General features: G+C 40.3%; 1 protein-coding gene across 1 annotated transcript; it reads right to left on the minus strand.

The window, feature by feature from the left end:
* Nucleotides 1-1,529: 1,529 nt before the first annotated feature.
* Nucleotides 1,530-27,809, minus strand: fign (fidgetin). Its single transcript, XM_062402656.1, has 2 exons — nt 27,273-27,809; nt 1,530-7,951 (listed from the first exon to the last, which is right to left on the minus strand). The coding sequence occupies exons 1-2, from the start codon at nt 27,295-27,297 to the stop codon at nt 5,715-5,717; spliced, it is 2,262 nt and encodes a 753-aa protein (XP_062258640.1). The 5' UTR covers nt 27,298-27,809; the 3' UTR covers nt 1,530-5,714.
* Nucleotides 27,810-27,986: the final 177 nt, after the last annotated feature.

Genomic DNA, 27,986 nt, shown 5'->3' on the forward strand with positions numbered 1-27,986 from the left:
CAAAATAGCCACTAATAACTTGAGTGTAATTTGTTTGACTCAACTTTATTCTGCTCTTATCAGCCCTGAATGTTTTTTTGTTTTTTTTTACCTTCTTCTTCTCCAGCCTGGTCAAATGGCTCTTGTTAAACAATTCAGTGGAAGGAAACAAAGCATTTGCTGCTAGAATTTCAGAGCCAGCAGGATGGAGAAAGGACAGTATATATTTATATATGTTTATATTTTTACACATATATAGAGGGAGAAAGATATAGACAGTACATCTACCTGCGGCTCTCTCTTATGACAGACATGCTGCTTTGGCACAAACCCAAGATAGACTCCATGTTAAAGTGTTAAACAGGAAAACAGAGCATGCACATGCAGTCAGGTGTTTTGATCTGTGCATCAAACCACCAGCAGCAGTCCCACTCAACACTATGACAGCGACAGCCTGCTAAAGAAACAAGATCAGGTGGGAGGAGAGTCTCGGTGCAACGTCTCACTGACAGTCCCCTGCTTCGTTGTTAACATCTGCATTGGAGAAATAAGATGTGAAATGTCTCCTAGGTTTTTTTCAAAGTTTTTTTTACATTCAAAGAGGAAAATCTTTAGAATTAACTCGACTGAATTATACTCCTCTTCTCCAGCACACGTAATTTGTGAGGTAATGAGAACGGACATTCTGAATCAGACGGATTTCCTCCATCCCCAAGGGCGGTCGTCCACGGGAGATTGGAGTGTTTTAACAGTTAGTGTGTTTGCCTTGACTTATCAGTGCGTACGAGAGAGACAGAGATAGAGATAGAGAGAGAGAGAGAAAGAGAAAGAGAGAGTCTTGAGACACGCCAATGAACTGATACTAGGAAATGACCTTTTTCACCCCTTAAGTTTTTGTGAATTTGTTAATTATCATTCAAGTCTTTATTTAGAAAGAGAAAGTTTCATGCAAAGAGTGGACACTTCATCCCAATTCTGCTCATAAATAACATAACAGTTGGTGCACAATGCTTTTTGTGAGAAGGCAGTATTATTCACCTCCAACATATAGAGTCATGAATTAATAGAAGCAGTTTATCTAATGACAAAGTGCACCCACCTGCATCCGATGTTGTCATAATCGTGGGATAAAAACCAGCACAAGCACAATAAGCAGTGTCTGTTCTCATTAATGTTAATGGCACATAAACTTCCCACGCGCACGCTTCCTAATGATAGCAGGAAAGTGGATTTTTAAATGCATAGCTGTTCAATTTTCTGACAAAAACACAGCATTGGATTTATAAATTATTGTGGCTCATAAGAGGTATGATTGTGGGAGGAGTGCATTGAAAAGTAAGCCTTTAACTTAGCCTCTGTAAACCTCTGCAAGCTCAATTATAGTCCCTTTTTTCATATTTTCTTTTTTGCTAAACACCAGTTAAATCAAGAAATTAAGTACTGAGTTTCCAAACTAAGTTGAGTTTTGAATAGGCTTGGAATGGAAATAGCACAGGCTTATATCAATCACACCAAAATTTAATTAAGTTAAGTTACAAAATGCAATCCAGTTTTCAGGACAAAAAAAACAAAACATCTTTATTCAGATTTTCCGATAACCTTTATGTACCTTGAAATTAAAATACATTTAAATTGACTGTACTGTAAGTATGGCAATACATACACACATATAAACATGTATGTGGTGCATTTTCGTATGTATGCTGTATATCATTAGCAAATGTACAATACATACAGCTATGTGCAAGTTTATTCTCTGTACATGTATATGAAAAGTGAAAATTCAAATTGTTCAAATCGTAATGTTGTCCACCTCATACTTGCATGTAAAATTGCAAGTGCACATACATACACATTAACATGCGCACTACAACAGCTGACAAAGGATTAAAGCAATTTGTTAAGTCTCAGCAAATTAATTCACATTGGAGACATTGTAGAAAACCTACACAGCCCACAACACTTCAATGAAAACATGGCATTGTAAATAAACTGTACGTCTGTACTGTATGTGCAGGCCAACTTCATTTTTGCCCTCAAGGTGCCTCATTTTTTTTTTGTGACTTGTATTTGATAAAGACAGTCTTTTTGAGGTAAACTGTTCAGATTCAACGGCAAGCATTGATTTTTTTTTTATCTTTTTTTCTTTTTTTTAAAGTTTTAATCCACAAATGCATGACATTCAAAATGACAGGACGTAAGTACTACATGTACAATATGTAGTAATGAGGTAGAAATGGTTATAAAGAATGCCAGACTATAAAATTACACAAGGATGGAATCAAAATCTTAAGCAGGTCTACACAAATGTAAATACAGAAATACTGACAGATTTTGAAATAAATGAAAACAAAAAAATGGTTCAAGTGACCGAGTCGGCGTTGCTGTCAGACTCCATGTGCTTTTCAAAGGTTCTGCTCAACTGTTGTTGGTGACTCTAGGCTCTTTGATCGCATCACCCTCAATAATGAATGACTGTTTTTTAATGATAACATCTACAGAATGTGAAATATACACCGTGAGTAATTGTTTTCCTCCGATTAAGACTTTTTTCTGTCGAGTTGTGATAAAAACAAAAAAAAATAGATACAAAATGTACGTTTTAGTCCGTTTGCCCACCGCTGCACTGTGCACTGTTCACTAAAGCAAATATCTGGCACGATGTCCATTGTTGTCTGAGTGATTTTAAGTACTTCTTGATGTGAGTGGAGTATTTCCCCTTTAACAAGTTCATGAACAGTCGACCTCTTAAACTCGTGTAATCTGTGCTTGTTAATGGCACTTAGGGCTTCTTATCAAATTCTCGTCAAAAACCTTGCAATGAACAAAATCACTTATTCAAATCATGGAATCATGGACACATTTACATTCTAAGAAAACACAGTGACATATGAAATGTTCTGATAATATCTGTGCTGCTTTTCCATTTCAGAGATAAACACTGTTCATTGAATCTGACATGTTTCACAGAACTCACACATTGAAGTAAACTCTTATTTAACTCTTAATATTATAGTGTGATACAATAACTGAGCCCAATGAGAGAGCTTGAACATGTCCGATTCAAAATGTTCTGTTTTTGTGTCAGTGAAATTTATAAACTTTGTCAAAAGTGTTTTCATCAAATTCAAAAGAAAGATGTTTTGCTTTGGCTTTAAGACAAAAAGATGGGACTAGAATAAACACCTCAAGGTGCAATAGTTGAAGACACAATATTTAAGGAGTTTTCTGTTCATTTTCTTTTGTTCATTTTTCTATAGTGAAAGTGTAAAAATGCCTTTTACATGAATATTGGTCGACTCTCACATCAGAAAATGTTGTTTTGCGTTTGAAGCTTAGAAAATGATCTGTAATTTCCTTTGACAATTGACCAAAGAAATCAAATTGTGTTGTGTTGCATTACCATGCAAGTTTATCAACTCTTTTAGCTGTCTTTGAAGCTTTGTAGTGTTTCTGCTGTTTGCTCAGATTATCTGGAAACATCCTGATTCAGGTCTGTCAGTGATAATACCAATACCAAACCAGGTGGCTGTTATTCAATATGCACACTATGTAATAAGGTTGATAAAAAGAAGTGGTAAAATATGTGCAATAGACGGCAAACATGAAGGGACCCCGCTTGAAAACAAACACAAGGTCCTGTGGTGCCTCTGCAGTATCATCCACATACAGTGCTCTCTACTTCTGTGGCATTTCTCATTGTGCAAGTGCTTTGCTTTCCTTACTGCTCAGAGGACATAATACATTCAATACTTTTACTTGCCAATTCAGGTGTCCCGGAGATGTCATGGAAAACTGTACAGATTAATGGCAGCGCGACGTGATTAATGACACTGTAACACTTTAAGCATGAAGAGAAAATAGACCGAAAAATAACAGTTACCTTTTGTGTACAGACCTTGTGAGACGAGCCTTTGAGACATGCTCTTAAAAAGGAATGCCACTCAATTCATGAATTTTGCAGTTACGCCTGAGAAGGTCAAAGCAATTCTTCTCTGTACATTATATGAAACTAATGGAATTGGTTTAATGCAGGGAAATATGTGTGTGTGTGGCATCATCATGGATACTCTCACATTGAAATTTTCTGTTTGACATCACAGATTCAGGGGCAAGAAAAAGGCAACGGCAACATGATCCACTGGTGGGTGTAAGCTAACACAGACCAAATTGTCCCTAGGCAAAGGCATAGTGTTCAGTGGTATTCCCCTTTAAGTGCATCATGTGGTGAGAAACAGGGACATATTGGGGCGTGATCAAAATGTAAAGCTAATAGATTTCGCAATAGGTGCTGACATTTCGCAGTCTTGGTGAATTTGTTTTTCAGAGATAACTAACGAACTGAGGTAGAAAGGAACTTAGGCGATACATAATCCTTAGGTTTCATTATTGATAAAACAGCAGCAGGATGGAATGAAATAGCTCAGGGCGAGATGTCTTCCTCAACCCACAGATGTTTGTCTGCACTTTTTTTTTTTTTTAAATGTCTCTGGAGCTGCGTGTCACCACAAGCTGAACGGCCGTTTCTGCAAACAGCGAACTGAAGAACAAGATCATTGTACGTGATGGAAGTGAAGGTTTTCCCCGACAGGAAATATAACTCAAACAGAAATGGCCTTGAGGCTACAATTCAAGATACACAATGGTTCTTTTCACAGGAAAATCTCTAATCATGATAATGCTTTCTATTTCAAACAAATCCAATTACTTACTTGATCATGTTTAGCAAATAAACCAGAAAATACTCTCATACATTCATCATATTAACCTTCTGAAGTCATTTTAAGCTATTCAAGGTATTATATAGCCTTACATGGTTTGTTGGTGGAGGTTCAAATGCAAGCCAAATGCTCTTGTAGTTTGTAGCGCTTCGACACAAGCCTATGAGGTACTATACATATCAATATCACTTTCCTGAGTTTTCAAATCGAGAACACCGAAAGAAAAAAAATTGTAGAATTTACATTAATGGGAAACACTGTGAATTACTGCTGTAACATTATTTTAACAGCAATTACATAGTAATTTATTGTTTAACTTGCAGTCACATTGTAAATAATATTTATTTTGTAATTTCATCTATAGTGGAGAGGCTGGTGAAGCATCACTGTGAATTTCCAAGGAAACAAATATGAATGTCAATGTTATTGAACATGCACAAACATGAGGACCTGTGTAAGCTGATGAAGCCCAATGAAAACTGATATCAATAAATTCAGTTTACCTCAAAATAACCACAACTGTTCACAGAGAGCACAAAACGGACACGGCTGCAGAACACGTTTCAAATGGGGGAATAAAAAGCAAGTTTTAAGTTTTTTGTTTCATTTTAAAGCTTTTATATTAGCACATGTCACCAATGTCAGAGATTGTGTGGCAAAGAAACCAAAGCAAATTAAAAAAAGCACCACCTCAGGCACTTGATAGCAACTAAATCTCAAGATCAGCAGTTTACTATATACATATATATATTTGAATATATATATGTATATACAAAAAGGGGGGTATCTTCGTCAAGTCTTTTTAGTTTTAGTGAGTAGATGGCTTAAGCCATGTAAAGCATTTCATTAATTGTTACAAATATGTGATGTCCAGAATGTCATCTGTCTTTCGCTGACAATCCCTTTATGTCGTGTCAATGTCGCCACTGTTTTCTTTCTTGTTCATTGAAGGCCAAATACTTGAATTTGTATTTAATTATTGGGTTTAAAGAAATTGTGTTTGATGAGTCTCTTTCACTGACTACAACCAAACATTTTATTCCACTCAGTGTACATGTCAAGTTCTTTTTGTGATATGCTAGGCTGGAATTTACAGAAAACATTGTCAAAGTCTTGGTAGGAGACCAGTCTCATCTGACTGGGATGGATACTTGACAGGTCAGCACCAGGAATGCCATGGAGAGGACCTACTACAGCCTCTTGACACAGCTGGGCCACATCCAGTCCTGAAAAGCCCTCTGTCCTCTGAACCAGTAGTGACATCTCTTTGTCACTAAGACAGTAGTTGTTTTGTGAGAGCAGTTGGCTGATTATCTGATGTCGTGCCGTCCCATCAGGCAAGGGGATAAGCAGTCGCTTGGTAAAGTACCTCCGAAGGGACTCTGGGATTTCTTCCGGCTTACTGGTGGAGCACACCACGAGGACATGGTCCTCAGCAGAGGTCAGAATGCTGTCAAGCTGCATGAGGAGCTCAGCCTTGAGGCGATTCACCGGGCTCTCCTCACTGAGCTGGGGGGACAGCAGCAGGTCCACTTCACTGATGAACACCACAGCCGGCTGGCGGCACCGGGCCACCAGGAACGCAGCCTGGATGATCTTGTCTCCTTCGCCCAGCCACTTAGTCACCAGACTTGAGCTGCTGAGTCGCAGGAAGGCAGCCCCTAGCTGGCTAGCCATGCAGCGGGCCAGCAGCGTTCTACCCGTTCCCTGAGGTCCGAATAAAAGGAGGCTTCGAGGTAATGTGGTAAGTCCACTAAACATATCTGGCCTTAAAATGGGCCATAGTATCTCCTCTTTGATAGCTGCTTTGACCATATCCAGACCTGCAATGTCACTCCAGTCCACCGGAGGGCCATGCTGAAGGATTTCCGAGGTCACCATCTCCACCAGGTTGGAATCACTGTTCTTCAGTTGCTCCTCTGCAGCGTGGATGGACGAGGTAGCCGTACCGAGGTCTGGCCCTGTTAGTAAGTGAGAGAGGTGCTGTCTGTGCTCTTCAGTTTGCTCACTCATGATGGGAGATCCAAACTTGCTGTAGGGCTCTCCAGTTCTGAGGTCACCCACAGAGCTTTTGGTTGATCCATAGGATGGAGGAGTTAGTGCTCTGCCAGGTTGCATGTTAAATTTCCTTTGTTGATCAGAGGTCATTGGCAGCTTGGTTGACTTGAAAGCTAAAGATGAAGCTTCAGCAGTTCTCTCAAAGCCATTGCCCCTGTTTGAGTCTGACACACCACTGTCCGTTAGTCTATACATTGGGCTCTGTGAAGAGCGCTGTTGGTTGTAGTTGAAATTACCATAGCTGGAGTCCATATCTCCATGTCCACTCATGTAGAAAGCTTTTCGTTTTAATGAGTTGGATGTGCTGCCATTCAAAGGTGTTGGTGCAATCGGCGTATGATTATGGGACTGGTAGGTGTAGCCCGGCAGTGTGGAGGGAGGTATTGGGGTTGGAGCTGCAATACCGGACGGCAGATAAGCAGAAGGAGGGGGTGCTCCCCCAGGGCTATAACCAGGGCCAACAGAAGTCTGGGAAGGATACCCTGTTGGAGGATAATTGTAGTTGGGAAGGTTTGGAGACCCGGCGCTGTAGCTCGGCACTAAGGTAGGGGGAGGAGGTGGGGGCGGGGGTTGTAAGAGCCCAGCGCTGTGCAAAGGGGACGGGTGTGGGGAGGGGAGTCCTGGGGTATTCTGGCCACTGTAGCTAGAGTGTAGGTAGGAGCCGTTGTAGCTGGCGGTATATTCCTGAGAGGGGAGGCCCGAGTGGAGAGTAGTGGCTGTGTGGCTCCCACAGTTACTGCTGGAATAGCTAGGCTCAGACAAGCTGCTGGCCACCCCCGGGGAGCTGCCTATGCTAGCCGACACATCTGTAGGGGGTAGGGCAGCTGTCATTCCAGCTTTGCTCACAGATATAACATCTGGAGCACAGTTCATTGGGTAAATCCCCTCCTGCCAGGACTCATTCTCTGACTTTCGTCCATTCATGAGTCCGGTGGTGCTATCGGAGTAGGAGCACAGCAGGGCTCTTTCATTTGGGCCCTCTAGGATCCCAGAGTACTTCTCTGCATATTTCTTCAGCAGATTGGAGGCAGTCAGTGCAGAGATGTCATCGTTTGCCCACGCATACTGGTACGTTCGCTGTAAGTGCCCCCGGTAGGCCTCTACTTTGTGTGCTGGTGAGCGGGTAGTGGATGAGATGTCAAAGTGTTGCTCTGCCCATTGTGTGTGCTCTGGGGTCCACTGCATCTTTAGACCTAGATATTCCACATAAGGGAGAAATATGTCAACGTATGCATCAAATCATGGCTCATAATCATCCAAAAATGACTACTTACTGTATAATACAGTAAGTAGTGCAGTAACAAAAGCTCATTTGTTTTTTGTAATTGCTTGAAGATCGGGTGGGAAATTAAAAAGAAAAAATGTGATAATATACAGTATTTCAATTTTTCTTATCAGGAAAACTTGCATTCCAGTCCAAATGTTTGCCATAGGACAAACAGACAGCACTGACAGAACACGCATCACGGTCAGTGTACAGATGTGGGATCTAACACCTGGTTAGCGCGGTATAATCCACCCAACACAGAGCCGAATGACACAGACATTGCAGGTCAGTCTATAATCCAACTCTCATCTGAGGCATTCTGAGACAGTTTCAAATCTGCTTGGAGGAGAGCAGCAAAGCAATCTTCCCTGGCAGCGCTCCGTTGCTTTCATCACACAAACCCCTCAGCCCAGCATGAATTACATCCACATCCAGTCTGCCTGCTGCTTCCTCGTCCACAGAGTGAGGGAAGAGAGGAAAAAAATAAAAAAACATGCTTCACTTGTCTTTTCTCTGCAGCCTCTTTATAAGGGTTTGAATGACATAAATAATCATGTTAAACCCCAAAGTCAATCTGCGAATAAAAGTTTGCTTAACACACGCTGTCATGTTTTACTCTGTTTGGGATTATCAGTGGATGTATATATCCCTGAAGAATGTGGACTATTAGAGAGATTATGGCTCAAAACAATCAGAGATAGTGCGCAGAGCCTCGCAAATCTTAAATCAACACTAATCTCAGCAAAAGCTTCAAGATAATGTGAAAGAGAATTTAACCAAGCCGTCTCCGGCTCTTACAATGGTCCTTGGCTTCACTATGAGCAGGCGCTGCACTGCTATACTTCATACTTGAGTGGGTTCAGTCCATATCAAAGGATTTAGGCAAAGAAAAAAAAACAGCGACTGTCCAGAGGCAGAGCAGATTCCCTTCCGACTCCCTCCCAGCTACTTGCCCACCCGCCACACTAGACACCAGGAGCTAATTAGCAGGATGATGCTGCACTAATTGTGTTAATTTACAAGGTTTTAGTCAAAGAGATCCATGCTATGGCTCACATGGTTGTCAGCCCTCCAAGCTAATGATTAAGAAAAAAAATGTGTGAGGCAAAAAGCCAGGGCAGGCAACTACATTGGCCACACTGTGCTGGAACAGACAGGTTCATCAAACTGTATGTAACAAATGCGATAATTGCATTTATGACAAAGAATTTGAGAATGAATTTGAAAAAAGGTTCAAAAGCAAAATTTGAAGGCTTATTATTCAAAAACTAGTTAACAGATAACCAGCACATTTTTTGGTAAGGACCAGATCGGGGGCAGGATCCAGGAATTTTTCTACATTTAAGATTTTTTTTAATCTTTGATTAAAACAAAATATTTAGGGCGCTGATGTTTATGAGTGTGTGTTATTTGATGCTGATCCAAATGAAAATCTAGCACATTTGTTGTGCTCAATGTGACTGTTGGACCTTGGTGAAGGTGTACACATTGAAAATAAATTAAAGAAAATGGAGCTGTCAACATTGTCTAGAAAACCTAAATTAAGTCTTGTTGAGTAACACTCTACATTCACAAGGTCAGCTGTTATTTGTAGGTTTGTATGTATGTGTAATGCAACAGTAGAAGTTTAAAGTGCAAATGTATTTCCCACAGAAGCTTTAGACACACATGCACCCTCTTGTTGAAACTACATTAAAATACAATTTTTTACAAATTCCCCAACATCTCAATTGAACATTTCTCCTCATTATTCCAGAGTGAAAATATTTCTTCACAACTGCAGCAGCTAGTAGTGAAATCTCTGCCAAAACAATGTTAGGCATTCACAGCATTTCCTGACAACTCGGGCCAAGTATCAGGATAATGGTTTTCTATAAAAAATCACTGAGTCGTGTTCATTAACACTCGAATCACATTTTTTCAATAACATAATTGCACACGACTTATTGAGTGAGATTCTTGTATTACTGTTAATCCTCTCCGCCACTTTGGACAATCAAAGAACTGCTGCTTGCAAAGTGTACTTGAGATCTGAGCACCAGGTATTTCACAGAAAGGAGGACATTCAAGATGATTGTCGACCTACAGCTCGCTGCTAAACAGCCTGAGAAGGCTGTCTATATAGAAATACTCGAAAAAGCAATTCTGTCCATACCGATCGATACATACAATGATACAAGTCAGCACAATTTGTATTGTTGTTTTTTTTTTTTTTTAATGATTCAGTGCATTAACCAGACTTCTCTTAATGGGTATAAAGCAAACCTTATTGAATAAGAATCACATTTATGTGGTTTAAATTAAGACGTTGGAATGAATAGTAAATGTTTCTAAAAACAAATATATATATCTATATTATTAATACTTTTACCAATATAAATATGGTGTACAGGTTTTATGGAGTTGGTCAATACACCATTTTCTTTTCACATGCTGCAGTACAGTACAGTCTGAGCTATCCACTGCCATAAATATTTTTTTAGGATTCTTTAACTTGTTCAGTTTTGATCGAATGCACTGTGAGTATCGTTCAAAATATGTTTTCACATACTACAGCCAATTCTGATTCTGATATCCATAGTGTTGTAAGACATTAATAGACAAATATGCACAAATATGCACAAAGACACACAGCCCAATAGCATAGGGATACTGTAATTTGGTTTTAATTGCATCGATATTTAAATACAACATTCATAACTTTCTGTGAAATGGTGGAATTAAAGCGCGCTCTACTAATGGAATGTTTTCAGATAGCCTTGGGGCTCGAGCTCAAATGCCTTTCATCAGCCACCAACAAATAAGTCCTGTGTCTGTTTGTCCATTCACAGGTCTGAATAATCCTTGATGGTAATTTTAAGATGATCATCAAATTAAAAAACAGTGTTTTGTCCAAAGTGCATGCATTTTTTTTTTTTATTGATTACATGTTTGTCTTTAAGGTCAGATCTGAATGATTCCTCTTTGAATGTATTAATTTGAGACAGCACATATCTGTCCAGCACAAAAAAACTGTATCGTCACTATAATTGAAAGTGATACTGGCAATGTATGTTAAATACTAAAACATCTCTCAGTCATTAAAGACAAACAGGCCATCAGGTGGAGCTGAAATGTATCTGGCATATGATGCCAGGGTGTTACGCTGCGCCGTGGTGTTTAATTTCTGGTTCAGTGATCATCATCGATGAAACAGAGATGCTGACCTTTTTGGGGAACTATTAATCTGGTAGCCTCGGCCGTTTTTAAGCAAACAAGAGTGGGCCTCCACTCTGTCCATCCAATTTCCCAGCGAGTAAATTGGACTGCCGCTTGCACAATTCTCTATTCATTACTGTGCTGCTGAAAGGAAGCACAGAGGTGGCAGAGCGGTTTTCTTTCCCTTTTTCTGTGTATGTTCGTGCGTGTGTGTGCGTGTGAGTCTGTGTGTGTATAAGAGAGAAAGAGAGAGATGGAGAAAGAGAAAGCGAGAGAGCAAAATGCCTTCCAGGAGGATTCCCAAGCATACAGAGCTGGACTTCTCCTTCCTCTGTTTTTTTTTTGGGGGGGGGGGTTCGGGGGAGGGGAAGGTGGGAGGGCCGGCGGAGAGAGGGGGAGGGAAGTGAAAGCTGTCGTAATTGAAACGTGGCCTAATCAGACTCATTACCATTTTTACCAATTTGCACCACCAAAGATGCCTATTAGGTAACTGTGTTTAATAAGCCACTCTTTAAAAAACTAACTGTAATGAGCTCTTTAAAGTCAGACTTGAGCGTGATTATGCACTGGAAGTGTTTTGCCTGAGCCGAAGCAGCCTGGTGCATTTAGTCATGTACAATGTCATAATTAAGCCGCACAAACTCTGCACTTCACTCCACACAATAGTCCCAGCTGAGGCCGCAGACATGCTGAAAAGTATTTATAATTACTGATCATTACAACCCTGGGATTTTCATCTCCGGACGTAAACATAATTACGGGAGCTTTTGCTTTTATTCCGCACACAAGGACCGCTCTGCTTGACAAGCGTGCAAATATTGCAGGCAGACGTTAATTACGTTTATAAATAAAAACAAGCTCATATTCATATTCAAATCCACCGCAGATATTCTAAGTAGGGGTGGAGCGAAACATTCTAGTGCAATGTGGAGCGGTAATCAGCGCAGCTACCGAGTCCCATTCATCTCACAGATCAAGTTAAGACTATTTAAACTCCATTTAGAGCTTCATGTGGCAGTAATTCCAATCTTTAGATGGCAGGGTGCCATTTAACCCCTCATTTAGAAAAGATATGCCTCCCTCAGTCACTGTCTTTTCCAGGACTGCTGCCCATACATTACACCCATGGCAACACACTACTACAAGTCTCCACACGATCACATGAGTGCAGAGGATACTACAGCAATCCCGAAATAAAAGGTGGAAGAAGATGACTGTATAAACAAACAGTCACAATATGTCTATTGTATTTAACCTGACAGTGCAAGCACCACGACAGAAGGATTCTATGTAACTACAATGAGTGTCAGTCCAAAGTGAATTAGTCTATTCAAACTTAAACTATCTGAGAATAATAAACAACTACTCCTGTAGCAGAATATTTCAGATGAAACTGGTTAAAAAAGCCGAATGAACATTTGCTTATGCTAATGCTGTGTATCTCCAGTTTACACCCTGTGTTAGTGAAAACGTCTCATAGCTGAAATATCTTGAGATGATGAGTATAACATGAATTGATGTTCTTTGACAGTGACTCAGAAAGGTTAAACTGTAAGACTATTAGATATAGAATTAGAAAATAATGTGGTCTGACAGCCTCGATAACAAAGTAGGTGAATGTTTTGATCTTCTCCTCCCATTCAGTCAATTATAAATAGGATAAAAACAAAAAATGAATTATTAAACTATATATTAGTCTTCATATATGTATATTTGAGAGTGTCTGAAAGTACCTTTTAGTGTGCACATTAACGTGTGCACGGATCTGTAAATGTAACAATATCTGTGACAGTCAAATAAACAAATAACAAGAGCCCCTTTTGTTATGATTGAAAACTGTATATCACTTCCAGACCTGGAAAAAATAATAGTTTTTCATTTCCACCTTGTGCGCGCCTCTCTATTGTCGGCCTTCGTGCCTCTGACTTTTGTTGCCCGAAATCTCCAAATGTGTGTTGCAAATATGTCTCGTTTTAGGGTTAACTCTGCCCTGAGTTCAGCCTGACAGGCTCCCGCTGCAGGGCGGCGTTCCACCTCGTCTCACCCCGTGTTGTGCCTCGGCAGGTGAAAAGCCTATACTCAACCAGGCAGACATAAAGTGATTTGAATCAGGACATGGCTGTGCAGTAGTGGAAGTGGTTGTGTTTTTGCTGCAGCGAAGCATGTTGTAAGTTCACACCTTGTCCTTGAAATGACTAAAATGGAGTCACCACTCCTTTTCTTTTTTTCTTCCAGTAAAAAATAAATTAATTTGCAGAGCAGCACATTATTTTAAGAGTTTTCAACAGAATAAAACTATTTGCCGCCACAGAGCCTTTAATGATCTGAATAATTAATTTTACTGTATAAATGTCCATTTTAAATACAACTCTAAATACAGCTATGCTGTAGTAAAAAGCATATGACTGTGTAAAGCATCTGTGTAAATGTTTTGGTATAATAAAAAGTACTGGTGAGCACACAGCAGCCTTGCGGAGACATTGAGGCGGATTTGTTCCTTCCTTCCATATAAAAATGGACATGCACTGCCGTTTATTGTGAGTCAGTGACACATGTGCAAAATGTGTTTTAACTGGCAGCAAGGAAATGTTTGTTAAAAACCACAGAGGCCAGCTGTTGTGCTTAAAATGAAGTAAAAACATTTGAGTCCTGTTTTTAATGATTTATAGCCTCAGCGGGAATAAACAGGATGAGTCAGGACTAACAAACACGCTGTTAGTTTTGATCTTTTCATGGCATTTGTTGACAAAAGGAAAACTTGTGTATGTGTATTTGAAACATACACAATTAGAACTACATAATCATCTATGTATGATTGTTGCTCATTTGCACCCAGCATAATAAATGTGGTACTTACAAACTTAGAAGAAGACAAAATGTTCAGTGTAGCAGAGCAACCAGATATAAACTTTTAACAACCAGAAACAAAGATGACATCATATGTCATTTGCTAAGCTCACTTTCTAAAAACTTCCATTTTTACAACATAATGTGTTTTTCTGCTGCGTACGCTGGACACTCTCGGATCCTGTGGGTTTTGGGTCTGAGCTAATGATAAACTATATTGGCTAGAGGGGAACATGCATTTCTCATTTTTTCCCTGTAATACCATAAATTGTGAGGTTGAGAGATTCTCCGAGCTGTCATTTCTCTGTCTCAGTGATGCTCATTAAACCATGACTCTTCAGGCCAAGAGGCCCCCGAGGCTACATCTTCCATTACTACCCTAAGTAGAGCTAAATCCACACACATACTAAACTACTAACAGCGCTCCACACACAACCCGAACTTGTACATAGAACAAAACTCAGACAATTATAGGATGACGGGCTTCATGGTGTTCCGCAGCGCAGAATACTGATGAATACTCAAATGGCTTGTTAGTTAAAAGAGCAGTCGTTGAACTTGGTGAAACTTGTTTAACCATGGCGCTCAAGTACAGGAGAGGCGGTGTTTTTTTGCGAAACTCTATATGAACTTAACTGTTCCGCCTCTCCGGGGATCACTTAAACACTTCAAAAGAGAAAAGAGGCAGATTGTGACCTTGCTACATGAAGACTCATTGACCAAAAGCTCCTCGCTAACATCTTCAATCCCCAAAGTTCTGCACCCCCTCCCGAGGAATACCCCCCAACCAAAGCGGAAAATGGAGCTGGGGGTCAAAAAATGTAAAAAGTGAAGTGAAGATTTTAGGAGGATTTTCTGGATTTTTAACACGTTTTCCTTCAACGGCACCAGGAGCAAGTCAACTTGATTTACAAACCAACAGGCCAGGCCCCATTGGAAATTAACAGATTATCTTGTTCACTGGTCCGAGTCACAACTGTGATTACTCCACACGTCCAACCATTAGACCTTACAGCTGCGTTAACCTGGCGAAGACGGGGAAGGAAATCACATTGTAAAGGAACCTCATTGTTCATACTGTGATCCTGCAGCGAGACACAGATCAGGATGAAAATGAAAAGGAAGACAAACATTATATTTTTCTTGTCAAACAGGCGGATACACAACCAGTGGCACAGAAAAACTGCTGAAAGATATAACAATCAATAAAATATAAAAATATGACGAGGCCTATGTTATATAGTTTGTTGACTTGTGTACTACTTCCCACATAGCAAAATTGTTTTGGCCCAGATTTGTCCCACACCGAACACTGTCATCCAGCCCACTTACCGCCTGTTTGGCAGATCTGGGCCACAAGTAAGCCATTGCATTAACGCATGTCAACCAAAGGTGTCTAAGGTGGCCCGAATTGGTTTACTGCTATTTGGGCCATATTCACATTTTACCACATGGGCCATTTTAGGTTAATATACAGATTACTGCTTGATTGGAGCAGCACATGTTTGCCAAAAAAAGCGGACATCGACCACATCCTTATGCTATCTGGGTTCAAACAACAAACCAGAAGTAATCCCCAATTTTATTCAAGGAAACAGGTTGTTTTCTTTTGGTTACGAGGAAAGAGGAACCAAGCAACCCATGAAGGTTATTGGCCAAGAAGACAACAACTCCCATGATTCCATGCTGCTGCACAATGTCATCACACCAGATCAATTTAATATTCATTTATAATGAAACACCGCCCGTTTTTTAAGATTCTAAACTTGAAAAACTGTACATTAATGTTCTAAAATGTTTGCACAGCAAGAATAAAGAGACATATATCTGTTGTTTCTACTGAGAATGTATCACTGAGAATAATGGGTGGGGAAAAACTCTGAATTTGACTAAAAGCATCCTGTCCTTTCATGTAGAAATAAATGTATATGCACTGGTGGTGATCAATAGAGAAATATGTTTCTGTTGTTCAAAGACAGGGCCTCCCTACACATCTCAGTGACTAAAAGTTTTAACTTGAACTCTAATTGAAAATACTAAAGTAAAAAGAAAAAGGATGTTTGCCCGTGACTGGTGCTAGCTTTTCGCTGAAGCATTCTGAAGCCTTCACTGGTATCGACTGCAAGTCTCAAAGAAGGTCACTTCTGCAACACAGGCCATACAAAAGGTGAAATGAGACAACTGAAGCAATCTTAGGTCAATATGAAATAGAAATCTCTCAGCTATACTGTAATAAAGTTACTGAAGTGAAGTAGTGAAGCCATGAAGGGGAACTTTTACAAGGAAAGAGCCGTCTGGAAGATTGGTTCGCCCACTGGCAAACAATGGCTTCTGAGAGCTAAGGTGGCGCGGCCATAAAGTAACATGGAGCTGACACACAGCATCTACACAGGGAAATGTAACACAACTTATTGTGTTGTGTTTGACAAACTATGTAAAAAAAATCAAAATTTGTATATTTTTTTCTTTAAGTGGCTTAAAAGTGATGAAATGTTATATTAAAAAGTGACCAATAGAAAACTTGTTCACAGACCATGAGTTTGTGATGAGGTTGTAAAAGATAACAAGTATTGTGCTAAACATACAAACGTGATATAATCTAATGAAAAGGAAAACACTGGGAGCTCTTGAGTGAAGCAAACTAAGTATTTATGTATTCATCCTGACAGTGTTAAGTGATTCTTTAAGTATTTGATAATATAGTATAAAACAACAGTTAACATCTAAAATGATTGTTTTAATCGTTTAGAAATAACAGTGGTAACTTGTGTTGTAATTTTCCTTGAGAATATCATGACTAAATACCATTATTTATGCTTTGGTTTGATGTGTTTAATTTCAAAACAGCATCGACAGGAAAACATTAAATCAGTTTCTTTTGTTAGTAAAGCTGTGAAATGTTTATTGTAGTATATGTGATGATGTGACTCTGTGATCATAATTCACAGCATTATACTGTTTAAATGATGCAAATGTCCAACTTTAATATAAAAACACAACACTTTGTGCGTTACAGTGGCAGATTAACAGAAAATGACGGTGACGTTAGAAACATGAAAGTATCATGTTTAGAAATGTCTATGATTTATAAGATGTTCACTGAGTCTCAATGGAAGCTCCAGGAAGCTGCCATGTAACACCGTAGTTCTCAGTAAACATGTGCAGGCCATGTACAGAAAAACCCTGACACTCTGAAAGACTAGTATAATTACATAGCTTTTTGAAATCAACTATTATAACTATATCGACCAATCAAAAGCAGGAAACTCTGCAGCGGCTGGTGGTCCATACAATTGAATGTGCTGCAGATATAAAGCTTTTATCATCATCTTTTATCACTAAATAATACAAAAATATGAATAACTTAAAAACCTTCCTCTTTTGTATAAATAGCTCCATCTTTTAGAGAATACACACATGTACATGCCGTAGCCCAGCAACACTTCAACTGTCTCAGTATTTGTACAAAAACACGGATAGAAATGAATGAGGACTCTCACTGTGTATAAGAAGTTACTGTGAACCACTGAGGTGGGGGGAGGAGAGCGTGGCTGCCTTCACACAGGCCAGAAAGCAAGCATTACTCTGCCATTAGAATTATTTTTCGGATAATTTCTTTAACAGAATATGAAGTGAATAAAGGGTTAATCTGTATATGTGGCACAAAGTAATTGGGATGATTAAGAGAAATTGAGAGGTAGGAATCCTAAACATTTCTTCCTTCTCTTTGTTCAAATTAACACCTGCTGGGTTTTAAAGCTCCGTTCCTCAGGTAAGTTTTTTTAATCCACCAAACATGAATTACCATTAACAGAGCAAACAGACACAAAACATGTCCCACCTTTCATCGTGTCGACCTCAATGTGTCGTCCTTTACGCAGTTGAAAGTAATGATTGTTCTACATTGTGCTGCATTTGCATGTTCAGAGTTCAACCAATTAAAAGCTAATTAATTAGACACAATTCTATTAAGAAACAAATCCCACTCATCAATATACACAACCCAGGGTCAGCCGTTGCTCAAACGTGAATTGGCTCTTTGCACCGCGCGGACTAGAGAATAGCACAATAGCACAATTGGAGCTCACAATAAGCAGTTTGGCACGGATATATTCGACGGAGCATGAACTCATCAGAGCTGATAGATTTTGCTTCCCTGGACAGAAGGCAGGAGCGCGAGGCGTCACTCGGACACGCAGCCCCTCGCTCAAACGCTGCTAGGAAACAGGATCCAGGTGATAGAACAACTGATGCTCACGTGTTCCTGCACTCGTTCTGTGTTTCGACTCTTTTATGCAAGTCATGCAACCGGAGCGCTGCTGGATCAGTGTTTATTTTACTGCTGGCTGTTTAGGAAAACAAATGTCTGCTTTCTGCCTGGGTTGACCTGAATCGTACCTCAAGCATTTGCATTTGCAGGGAAACCCAAAGAATTGAACATGCATAAAAGATTCATAAATAAACATAGACGATAGAAACAAAATAGAAAACAAACAGCAAAACCGGGTTTCTTCAGTGGAACTGCATGGTAAAATCCAAACCTGACCATATTCTGTCTTTCAATATCAGTTTGTATTTAGCACTATTGCACCCTATTAAGTTATTGGCTCCTTATAATTATTCCAAGTAATATCAACATGAATAAGTTTGCACTATAAAATATTGTCCTTATTTCTACGTTGCCTTTTCTCTCTGGAAACCCATTTCAACTCAGTTTTATAGTGTATATATTTGATGTACTCTGGAGTACAAAAATGGCTAATAGAAGAAACAATTCACATTTTGTGATATTTGAATATTGACAAATATGTTTTTAAATTGTCCTAATTTACCCAAACCAATGGGGGGGCTTCATACAAACTACATTTTTGTTTTAATGTTGTGAAATAATAAGGGATTTTATGTGGAAACACAAAAACGATATAGACCTAATAGCAGAGGTTCAGACATTGATGGAAATCTTTAAGAAAACTTTGCCTCTTTACTGTACAGTGGTAAACGACTATGGTACGTGTGCCAGTTCTCCATCTATTACAACGAATACTTGGAAGAGTAAAGTAGTGGCTGAAAAAATGTAAGAAAAACCTACCGCACAGTTTTCTGCCTCTCTTACAGGTTATGCGCATACTGTTAACAAATCGGCCTCCGGCTACTCCGTGCTCCCTTGATGAATTGTGAACAGCCGACAGTACAGTCTAAGTATAGTGGTCCACTTTGTGTAAGGCAATTCGTAAAAAGCATTGCTCATTTGGGTATGCATGAAAAAACAATACCCTACTGGGAGCGTTCTGAGTTTCAAACACTTGGGGTCAACTACATGAGCAGATTCCACATGTGCAGCCCGTGGCCACTGAGGTCTGGAATCTACCTCCCTCCTGGCTGGGTGACGTTGCATGTTCTATTTCCAGACCGAAGGTTGAAGTGAGGCTGCGGGGAGTGTAACACTGACCCACATGACCTGTGGCCTAGAAAAGCAGCCTGAAGCTGTGCACACTAAAAAAACTCCGAGCTCCTTTGCTGCCGCCTTTCAAAGGCAAACAAAACCTTTGCACATAGCCCGTGTCTTTTCATGCCAAATGATTTGCATCCTCTTTATTCACATCTTTGACTTGTTGTCAATGTATTCCGAGCTGTTACGGAGCCTGATGCTCGCTCTCTGAAGTCTCAAGTGGGATGAAAGAAAAGGAGGCGAAGAGGCAAATCTGCTTTTACTTGCAGGCTCAGTGTCTACAGGCCACATGTCTCCAGTCATCTGTCACTGGTTAACATACATACTATGACACTTCCTCTCTCTGTGGGAAACCATTGTCACTGCTTGGCCGCCAGCAGAGGCTGACTGGGTGCTAGATGGGTCTCCCCCAGGTACCTCTTGGGAGCCACATTAGGCCTATTGACAGACTGACAGGAACATAGAGACACAGAGGCAGGAACACACGCACGCACGCACACGCACACCCACACCCACACAAACACACACACACGCTGTCCATCCATAGCCCAGGCCCACACTCCTCCAACAGTACGCCAGCTCACATGCTCCCAAGGCATGGCACACTTTGCATAAAGCAGTGACTCTGCTCTACATCAATTTTTTCAGACACAAAATTATTTTTCACCCCTCTAGCCTCTCCATGCCGCATGGAAGTTTTGAAATGAATTATGGAAACAACAGAGCCGAAGACTCATGGGATCCATTTAAAGATGTGGGAGAGGCGATGCAGTCAGGGTCTGGGCTGCAGAAACATCACGCTCCGAGTAAATGAATCTGCTATTGTTCTGCGCCGTATAGAAAGTCTGTTATAAACTGTGTGCAGGCCTATTAACCCATTTTGCTTTAAGTCGGCAGAATGTTAGAGTGAAAATATAAAAGTGATCTGTAAAAGAGAATCTGAAGATCTGTGAGCAAATCAAGTTGGACACATCAGTGGAAATTGTTAAAAAACTTCAAACTGTTTGGAAATTTGCAGATGTAATACTACTGCAGACTGCAGTCAGACATTTTGAACGTTTGTTTGTTGTAACTTCAAACGCAACACAAACAGAGAAAGGGCTTAATTTCCTTTGCTTAAGTGCGAGTCAAAACTGTGTGAAATCTTCATTTGGCATTTCCACCTTGCCTCCCCCGACACTGCGAGTGGAAGGCAGCGAGCGGGCGTGGGGCAGTCCACTCTCAGAGCTATTTCAGAACCACGCGAAGTCAACACGACTCCCCAAGGTGAGTTCCTGATAATGAACACAAAAGAAGTGTCAGCCCTCATAAAGCTCTGTGATGATGCTGAACTCTTGAGTGCTCTTTTTTTTTCTTTTTTGCATGTATTTTTTTCTGATTTAAATTCAACTAATTCCATGTAGACTCTAAGAGCGACTGTCAAATAGAAAACAGGCCAAACACGACTTGCAGGGACTATTCACTAAACACCATTAAAACAAATTTATGAAATCAAATTACAGACATGTGTTGTGTTGAAAGAGATAATATTTCTCACTGTTTCGTGTTTAATCATTTCTGCACACGCCAATTGTTGAGAGCAGCCTCTCAGTCGCAGGTTCACTTCCATTTCCTAACACCCCCCCACGAAGCAAACAACGGTTATTACCTCTGTCGGGGTGAATGTGTCTGAGTTTGTTTGTTTGTCTGTTATTCAGCAAAAAACTACTGAATCAATTACTACAAAACTGTGATCCAGGAAGAAACATTTTGGTGAGGATTAGGATCAGGGGGCAGATGCAGGATGTTTTTTCACTTTCTTTAACATGGTGAGATCTTTTTTCCATCATTCCTTTGGTTTATTAGAGAATAATTAATAGATCTTGATGAACAAATATAAATCCAGACCTGTGAATTTAAATATGGTTTTCATAAAGGGACTGTCGGGCCTTGGCGGATGTACGTGCTATTTGTGTGCCCCTCTAGTTTGTGGTTTATGCAGCTAACACAACACCGTACAACTTAATCAGTAAAGAAATACACAGCATCATTATCTGCCCCCGGGAACAGAGCCCTCCTGTCTCACTTCTCCACAGGCTGCCGTGGTCACGTTGCAGTGACACCCACCGCTCCGCCACAGCCTGACACCTTGAACCTCCATGGCAGCAGGTACTTACCCCTCTACACCCCCCCCCCCCCTCCTCTCCTCCTTTGCCTCCCTCTGGTCATTCTCACCCCCCCTCCTCTCTCCACACCATCAGGCGAGACCTCAACCCATCCTCTCTCCGTCCTGGCACTCAAGCCCCCCCCCGCCCCCCTCCGCCAGTACCTGGCACCATGCCAACCTGTCAGCCACCCGTCGCCTCCCGAGGATGAATGAATCGCTGAGAACTTAGCGGGGGAAAAAAACACACCAAAAAAACACGGGAAGCTCACATCTCGTCTGATTATCGCTTTAGCTAATTGTCTCAAATATCAATTTGAGGCAATTAGCACGGGGTGTGATGAATGAGAGGATGAAAAACAGTCAAAAGATGAACTTTTATATTCAAAGCAAATCCAGGCACGCTCCTGAATATGAATATCAAAGTTAATTCAAGCATGCATTTTAATACATTAATTCTAACACTATTATTCTGCCATCACAACAAAGGGAACATAAAATAGCTGTGGTTAACTGACACATTTTCTTTTTATCAATAGAAATAGAGGTTTTACCGCAGCAGTAGGATCCAAACCCTTTTTTATAATATTTAAGAGGTTGTATTGATTCACAGAGCATGATATCAAGACAACTTTGAGGATTTACATTTCATAAAAGTAAATATTTCAAATTTGCACTCCTTAGAATTACCGATGAAACAGACAAATGCGGAGAGGTGAAGAAAAAAAAAAAGTACTTCAAGGTTCTCCAGTTGCACTGTTGTTTTTTTTCAGTCCAGCTAAAATGGCGGCCTCGATTACCAGATTAGTCAGACAGTGTTTTGCGAGAACACAGGGGGAATTTCAATAGAGTAAATACAGTTTTCTCTTATCCTCCAGTGAAAGGCTCTCTGCTCTCCCACAATACAAAAGTCACCAACAGCACGGCAATAATAAAAAACACCTTGGAAGAAGGACAGAAAAAAAAAAAACCTCTTCTAACCAAGGTTATTCAATGATAAGCAACAGCACTCAGGCGCACAATGACGGCTCAAAGTGCCAGCGATTTTCAAAAGTCATGCAATTGTGGATTTTCTTAATCAGGGTCCTTGAGCTGGAGATATGTTTGCTGCTGTAATTCAAATATATGCTGTAGTAGCGTTGTTTGTATTTGACAAATATGTCCAAGCTTTTGTCGAGGGTTGTTTACTGCTCGACTCAGATCCTACAGATTATATTCTTACCTACAGAATACAGCATATAGATCATTTCAGGGAGATGTACGGATGTAAGGAGGCAACCTTAAGAAGATATGAACTCCGGACAATTATCAATTTTTGCAAGATACTGCTAAACAACCAGGCAACACCTTGAGTAGAAAGGAAAACCTCCAATCATTGTGGCCACTATGAAAGAGAAAGAAGAAATGTGCATGTCTAATTAAAATGTAAACAGTGTAATGAGGACATCAGTGATTTAGGCAAACATCTCTTAGGCTGCCACTGGGGGTATGATAATTACAGAGGCAAATCTATGAATGCACATGAATCTCCTACAAGTCCAGATTAAAAGCCTTAGTGCTAAACCTAGTTTCGTACACCTGGGGATTGTCTATTCTGGCCAATCCCCAACAGGCACGGCGCTGCCTTGTCTCCTTATGAGTGCAGACACACTTCAAGTGAAGGAGATGAAACAAAGCCTCTGTTTCCATGTGTGGAAAGGAGGAGGACGAGGAGTTTGAGGCAACAAATGCTGTGTACTCTGCATTAATAATATGCCTGCCTGGCACACATGGCCTGAATAAACCAGCCCTACAACATGACTTACGACAGTGTTTCTATTATAATCTGTCATTTAGTGACCCTGAGGTCCTATAAGCGCTTCGTGCAATATGGTATGGATCATAAGAACATCACAGCATGTATATGGGAGTGATTAGTTACTTTTTTGAAAAGACAAAAAAGGATTAGTGAGAAAAAGGGATTGCGTCCTCCATAAAAGTGGTTCGGAAAAAAAAGAGCACAAAGACAAAAAGGCAGGCAGACCTGCATGCACACACACACACACAGACACACATACACCATATATGTATTCACATAGTCCTTTAAAAAATACATTATGTATGTGACAATAAACAAGTAACAGCTCATCAACATGAGTTTATCCACTAGAATCTGCTCACCTTGATTAAACTGTATTTTGTCTGAATTAGAGGTAAAAAAGGGACAGACCTGTAGCTAGGAGACATATGAAGGGGAAGTACGAGCAGCCAATGGCAGCCACATGTATTTTAGAAAATGTCTATGCCATATGCTGTCACTCAGAGGAAAAAAAACAAGTCTGAGCAGACAGTCGCCGTGTCTAAATGAGATGGTGGGAAGAGGAGGAGGGGAGAGAAAAGGGAGGATGTCAAGGATTCGTGGTCCTTCATCTTTGCAGTAGAGCAAACACGTCCCTCAGTATAGCAACAGACAGCTGCCTCCACTTTCTAATGCAGTCCAACTTAGATCACGGCGAGGATTGTCAGCGCGGAGAGAGAAACACACAAAGATAACACAGCGAGTTGCCATGAGGGAAACGACAGCGATGTGGATACAAGGGAGGGAGACAGACGGAGAAAGGGAGAGAACGAGAGGGGAAGAGAGGAGGAGGGTGGAACATGTTGAATACTTAGAAGAAGAAATGTTGTGCTTTTCTTTTTTCTTTTTCTTCTTCTTCACGGAGTCTGACTCCACCGGGGACTCCCCTCGCTCTTCATATGAAAAGACCACCACTTAACATATTTGCTTAAAGATGACAATCCTGCACTGATCTCTGTAGTCGGGAGGCTGAGTGGGATTTTCTTGCAGTTAATGACAAATAGATCCCTCTGTTAAGATGAACATTTCATCAATTTACAGCAGCTCCTGCAGACATCCCAGGGGGTGTATACACACGGAGGCAGCTCGAGGCATCCAGGAGCTGCCTTTAATTGTCATCATTAGCGGACATGTATAACGTGTCAGTGCCGCCGTGCACCACTTCCCCTATGGTTTAAGTCGTGCTGTCAATTTAAGTCATCACTGGTAGTGTTACACGTGCACTTCAGACGTGCACCGAACATTTATAGCCGCTACATCACTTCACACGGACTGATAACAGCAATAAGAAAGAGATTGTTTTTGATTCACTCCCCTAACAATGAATCAGGAGTATGTGTTGTGTTAATTATAGGAGAAAAAGCTTGAATTCATGGAAAATTAAATAGATTTATGTGGTGCAAAACCAAAATTAATGGAAGCTTCTAAAGTAGCAATAAAGATTATTTAGATAATTCTTAATATATTTTTAAATAAAAACATTCTGGAAGCTGCAAAGACCATTTGGCCATCATCTGCAAGCAATTCCTTCTCAACACAACACGAGTAAAAATGACAAGTATAATTCTATCTATCTCTCCCGGTGTCCCTGTGATATAATTCACCCAACTCCTTGTTGTTGGTTACACTCACCATCTCTTGGTGTGCACGTGTGTATCATTGTGTAAAGAGGGTGATAAAGACCGGAGGGTAAGAATCTGTCATCGAATTGCAGCGCAGAGATTCATGACAAGCAACAGTTTAGATTGCGATCATAAGTGCTGCCCTATCAGAAATTAACAGAGCTGTCAAGCTTCTTTCATGCACAGCAGAGGTGTCTGGGGTTAAGTAAGGACCTGCGAGCACCACCTCACACACTGCAGGAGCTCACACACACACACGCGCACACATCAACCTTTCCAGGGGCTTGAACTGATTAATATCCTCAGGTACTTAATAATTAGGACACTTATGATTAAATCTATGAGAGAAGGGTTTTTCTAATTGCAAGAAGATTATTATTTGTTTGTTCTGTGCGGATGTGTTGTGATTTAAAAGATACATCTGCTCTTCCACTGCAGGTTCAAACTCCAACTTCCGCAAAGATTAGGCTTGTGCACGGCAAAGGGACAATTCATGAATCTGTGATCCTCTTAGAAGTTTCGCAATTAAAACATCCAGAAACTAAAATGAAATATTACATTTGAAGAGTCTATACATGCAAGGTATTATAGATTTAGAGTGTATGCAAACGGCCAATACAGATTTAAATATCATCTATTAAATAAACAATTTCCCCTCCTACATTGTGTCCATATCTTTGCAGCACAAATCATTAACAAAATCACATCACACATGCATGGTGGTGGGGGGGTCGGGGGGGGGGGGGTCTAAATATGAAATAACATGAAAATCTAACCAACAAATTTAAAACCCACTTCACAAAAAAACACATTACAACCAAACACTCAGGCATAATGAATGTGGTGGTAATGTACACTTTTTTTTTCTCCCGCTGAGTGACAGATGCTGCAATGCTGTTATTTCTGAAGAGGAGTAAAAACATACTTCAGCTCGCTGCTGATGATGTTAATTCCCTCTCAGAGCAAAACAGGCAAATGAAATGTGCGAACACAATTAAGTAAATTGTTTCGACGGAGGTGGGGAAAGGTTAACTTGGGACAAAGTGTTTGCAACAAAAAAAAAAAATCAAGAGAGACAGCGCACAACTTGTTACTTCTGCTGACTTCTGTGTCCACGCTCAGATCCATTTACTGGCTTGTCACAAAGCATTTCCACCAGAACATGAGTAACGGCTATTTCTGACACTGCCTTTGAACCAATTTGGGAGCAAATTAGTTGCAAAGTTTCGCCGGCAAGTTGCTACAGATTGTGACAAGTAAATAAAAAAGAAAGAACATGGCAACTTTGTAAATTAAACTTAAAATAAGTTCGCAAGTGTGCGTTTTCCAAATCTATTGCAGAAGGGGTTTGGCAGTCTGGTCACGTTATAGTATTGCTCTAATCCAAGTGTTGTCTTTTTTTGTTCTATTTACTTTCCAATTGTCTATCACATTTATAATTATCAATCACAATCTATAGTACATCTGTGATAAAACAGAGAAATTACGTTTCTTTCTACGTTTTTATGTAAATAGCAATTTTCACATGAGCTAATAATTTAGTTTAAAATTAACTTTTATTTCCCAGAGATCCTGAGTTGCAACGTTGTCATAAATCTAAACATTCATGACATTTTCCGAGCAATTATGATAATACAAAATCTAGAAATAATCTACATTTGGGTGATTTTTTTATTTTATTTTAAGATGAGCAGATTCTACATTGGAAAACGTTTGCAACAAGTTATTTAAGATTTAATCTCCAAATTAAAATTAGCAGCCCCTCTGGGTGTATTCAAATCCATTGTGCATTGGCCAAAATATCATATTTAAAAGTTTTGCATGCAAAAATATGAAAGCAGTGCAATAATAAAGATAAAGAAAACCAGCAGGAAAACCAACCAACTGAAATATTTAACTATCACTCGGTTCATTGAACCTAAATGATCCTATGATCCTTATGCTATAGAATTAATCACATAATGAGTCCTCTTCGCTGGACTACTGTCATGAAAATGTTAGAACCTGGATTAAATAAACTTTTGCAGATGAAGCATGCATGCACAAAGAAACAAAAAATGCAAAACTGCAACAACAGCCTCTTTCACCCCCTCAAACATGGCAAATATGAAATCATAACACCAGTGAAGATAATGACAAAAATCAACATACCATAAATACTGGTGCTAGTGATCATGTCTTCAAGCCTAAAGACAAGAGAGGGGAAAAACAGCAGAATCGGATTTTCACGAGGAGGAATTCCAAAGGTTGCTTCTCATTACAGGCACTTCTTCTCCTTTCTCCTTCTTCTTCTCCTTTCTCCTTCTTCTTCTTCTCCTTCTTCTTCTTTCCTGCAGCTATCAGATTTCACAACATTAAAAAACGCACGGTCCCCTGCGTGTTCTCTCCTCGGATCCTACTCATTTAGGGGGCCGTGTAATTTGGAACAATGCGAGACCGAGGGATAAAACGGAACACGGGAGCCTGATGTGGATTGTTGTTTTGTTTCTCTGGACTCAGGCACGGCTGGAGCCTGTCACTTCTTAGCGCGAGTTGAAACAGGAGAATAGGAAGCATGCGAGGGGACTGGATGACATAAAACACACATTCTTCATGCCGCCCATTAGAGGAAGAGGCTAAACCAGCGTGATGCACCCCCTCCTCCTCCTCCTCCGCCTCCTCCTCCTCCTCCTCCTCCTCTCCTGCCTTTACTTTTAAAATAGATTACTTGCCAGCAGTTGTCCCACTAAGAGCCGCAATGACAAGCCGCCTATTAACCCCCCGCCTGCGGTTATCGCAGCAAGTTGTATTCAGGCTGACATGCAGAAAAAAAAAAGGAAAGGGGGAAACTTCTCGATGTGGGAAAGTTATCTCTCTCCGGCCGTG

The sequence above is a fragment of the Platichthys flesus genome, chromosome 13 (genome assembly GCF_949316205.1).
Source record: "Platichthys flesus chromosome 13, fPlaFle2.1, whole genome shotgun sequence".
NCBI classification, from domain to species: domain Eukaryota; kingdom Metazoa; phylum Chordata; class Actinopteri; order Pleuronectiformes; family Pleuronectidae; genus Platichthys; species Platichthys flesus.

Excerpts from the sequence above, each read along its gene's own strand:
- fign (XM_062402656.1), bottom strand. The coding sequence starts at position 27,297 with ATGATCACTAGCACCAGTATTTATG. Across the intron at positions 7,952-27,272 it reads CACTAGCACCAGTATTTATG|GTCTAAAGATGCAGTGGACC; the intron begins GTATGTTGATTT and ends TGGAATATCTAG.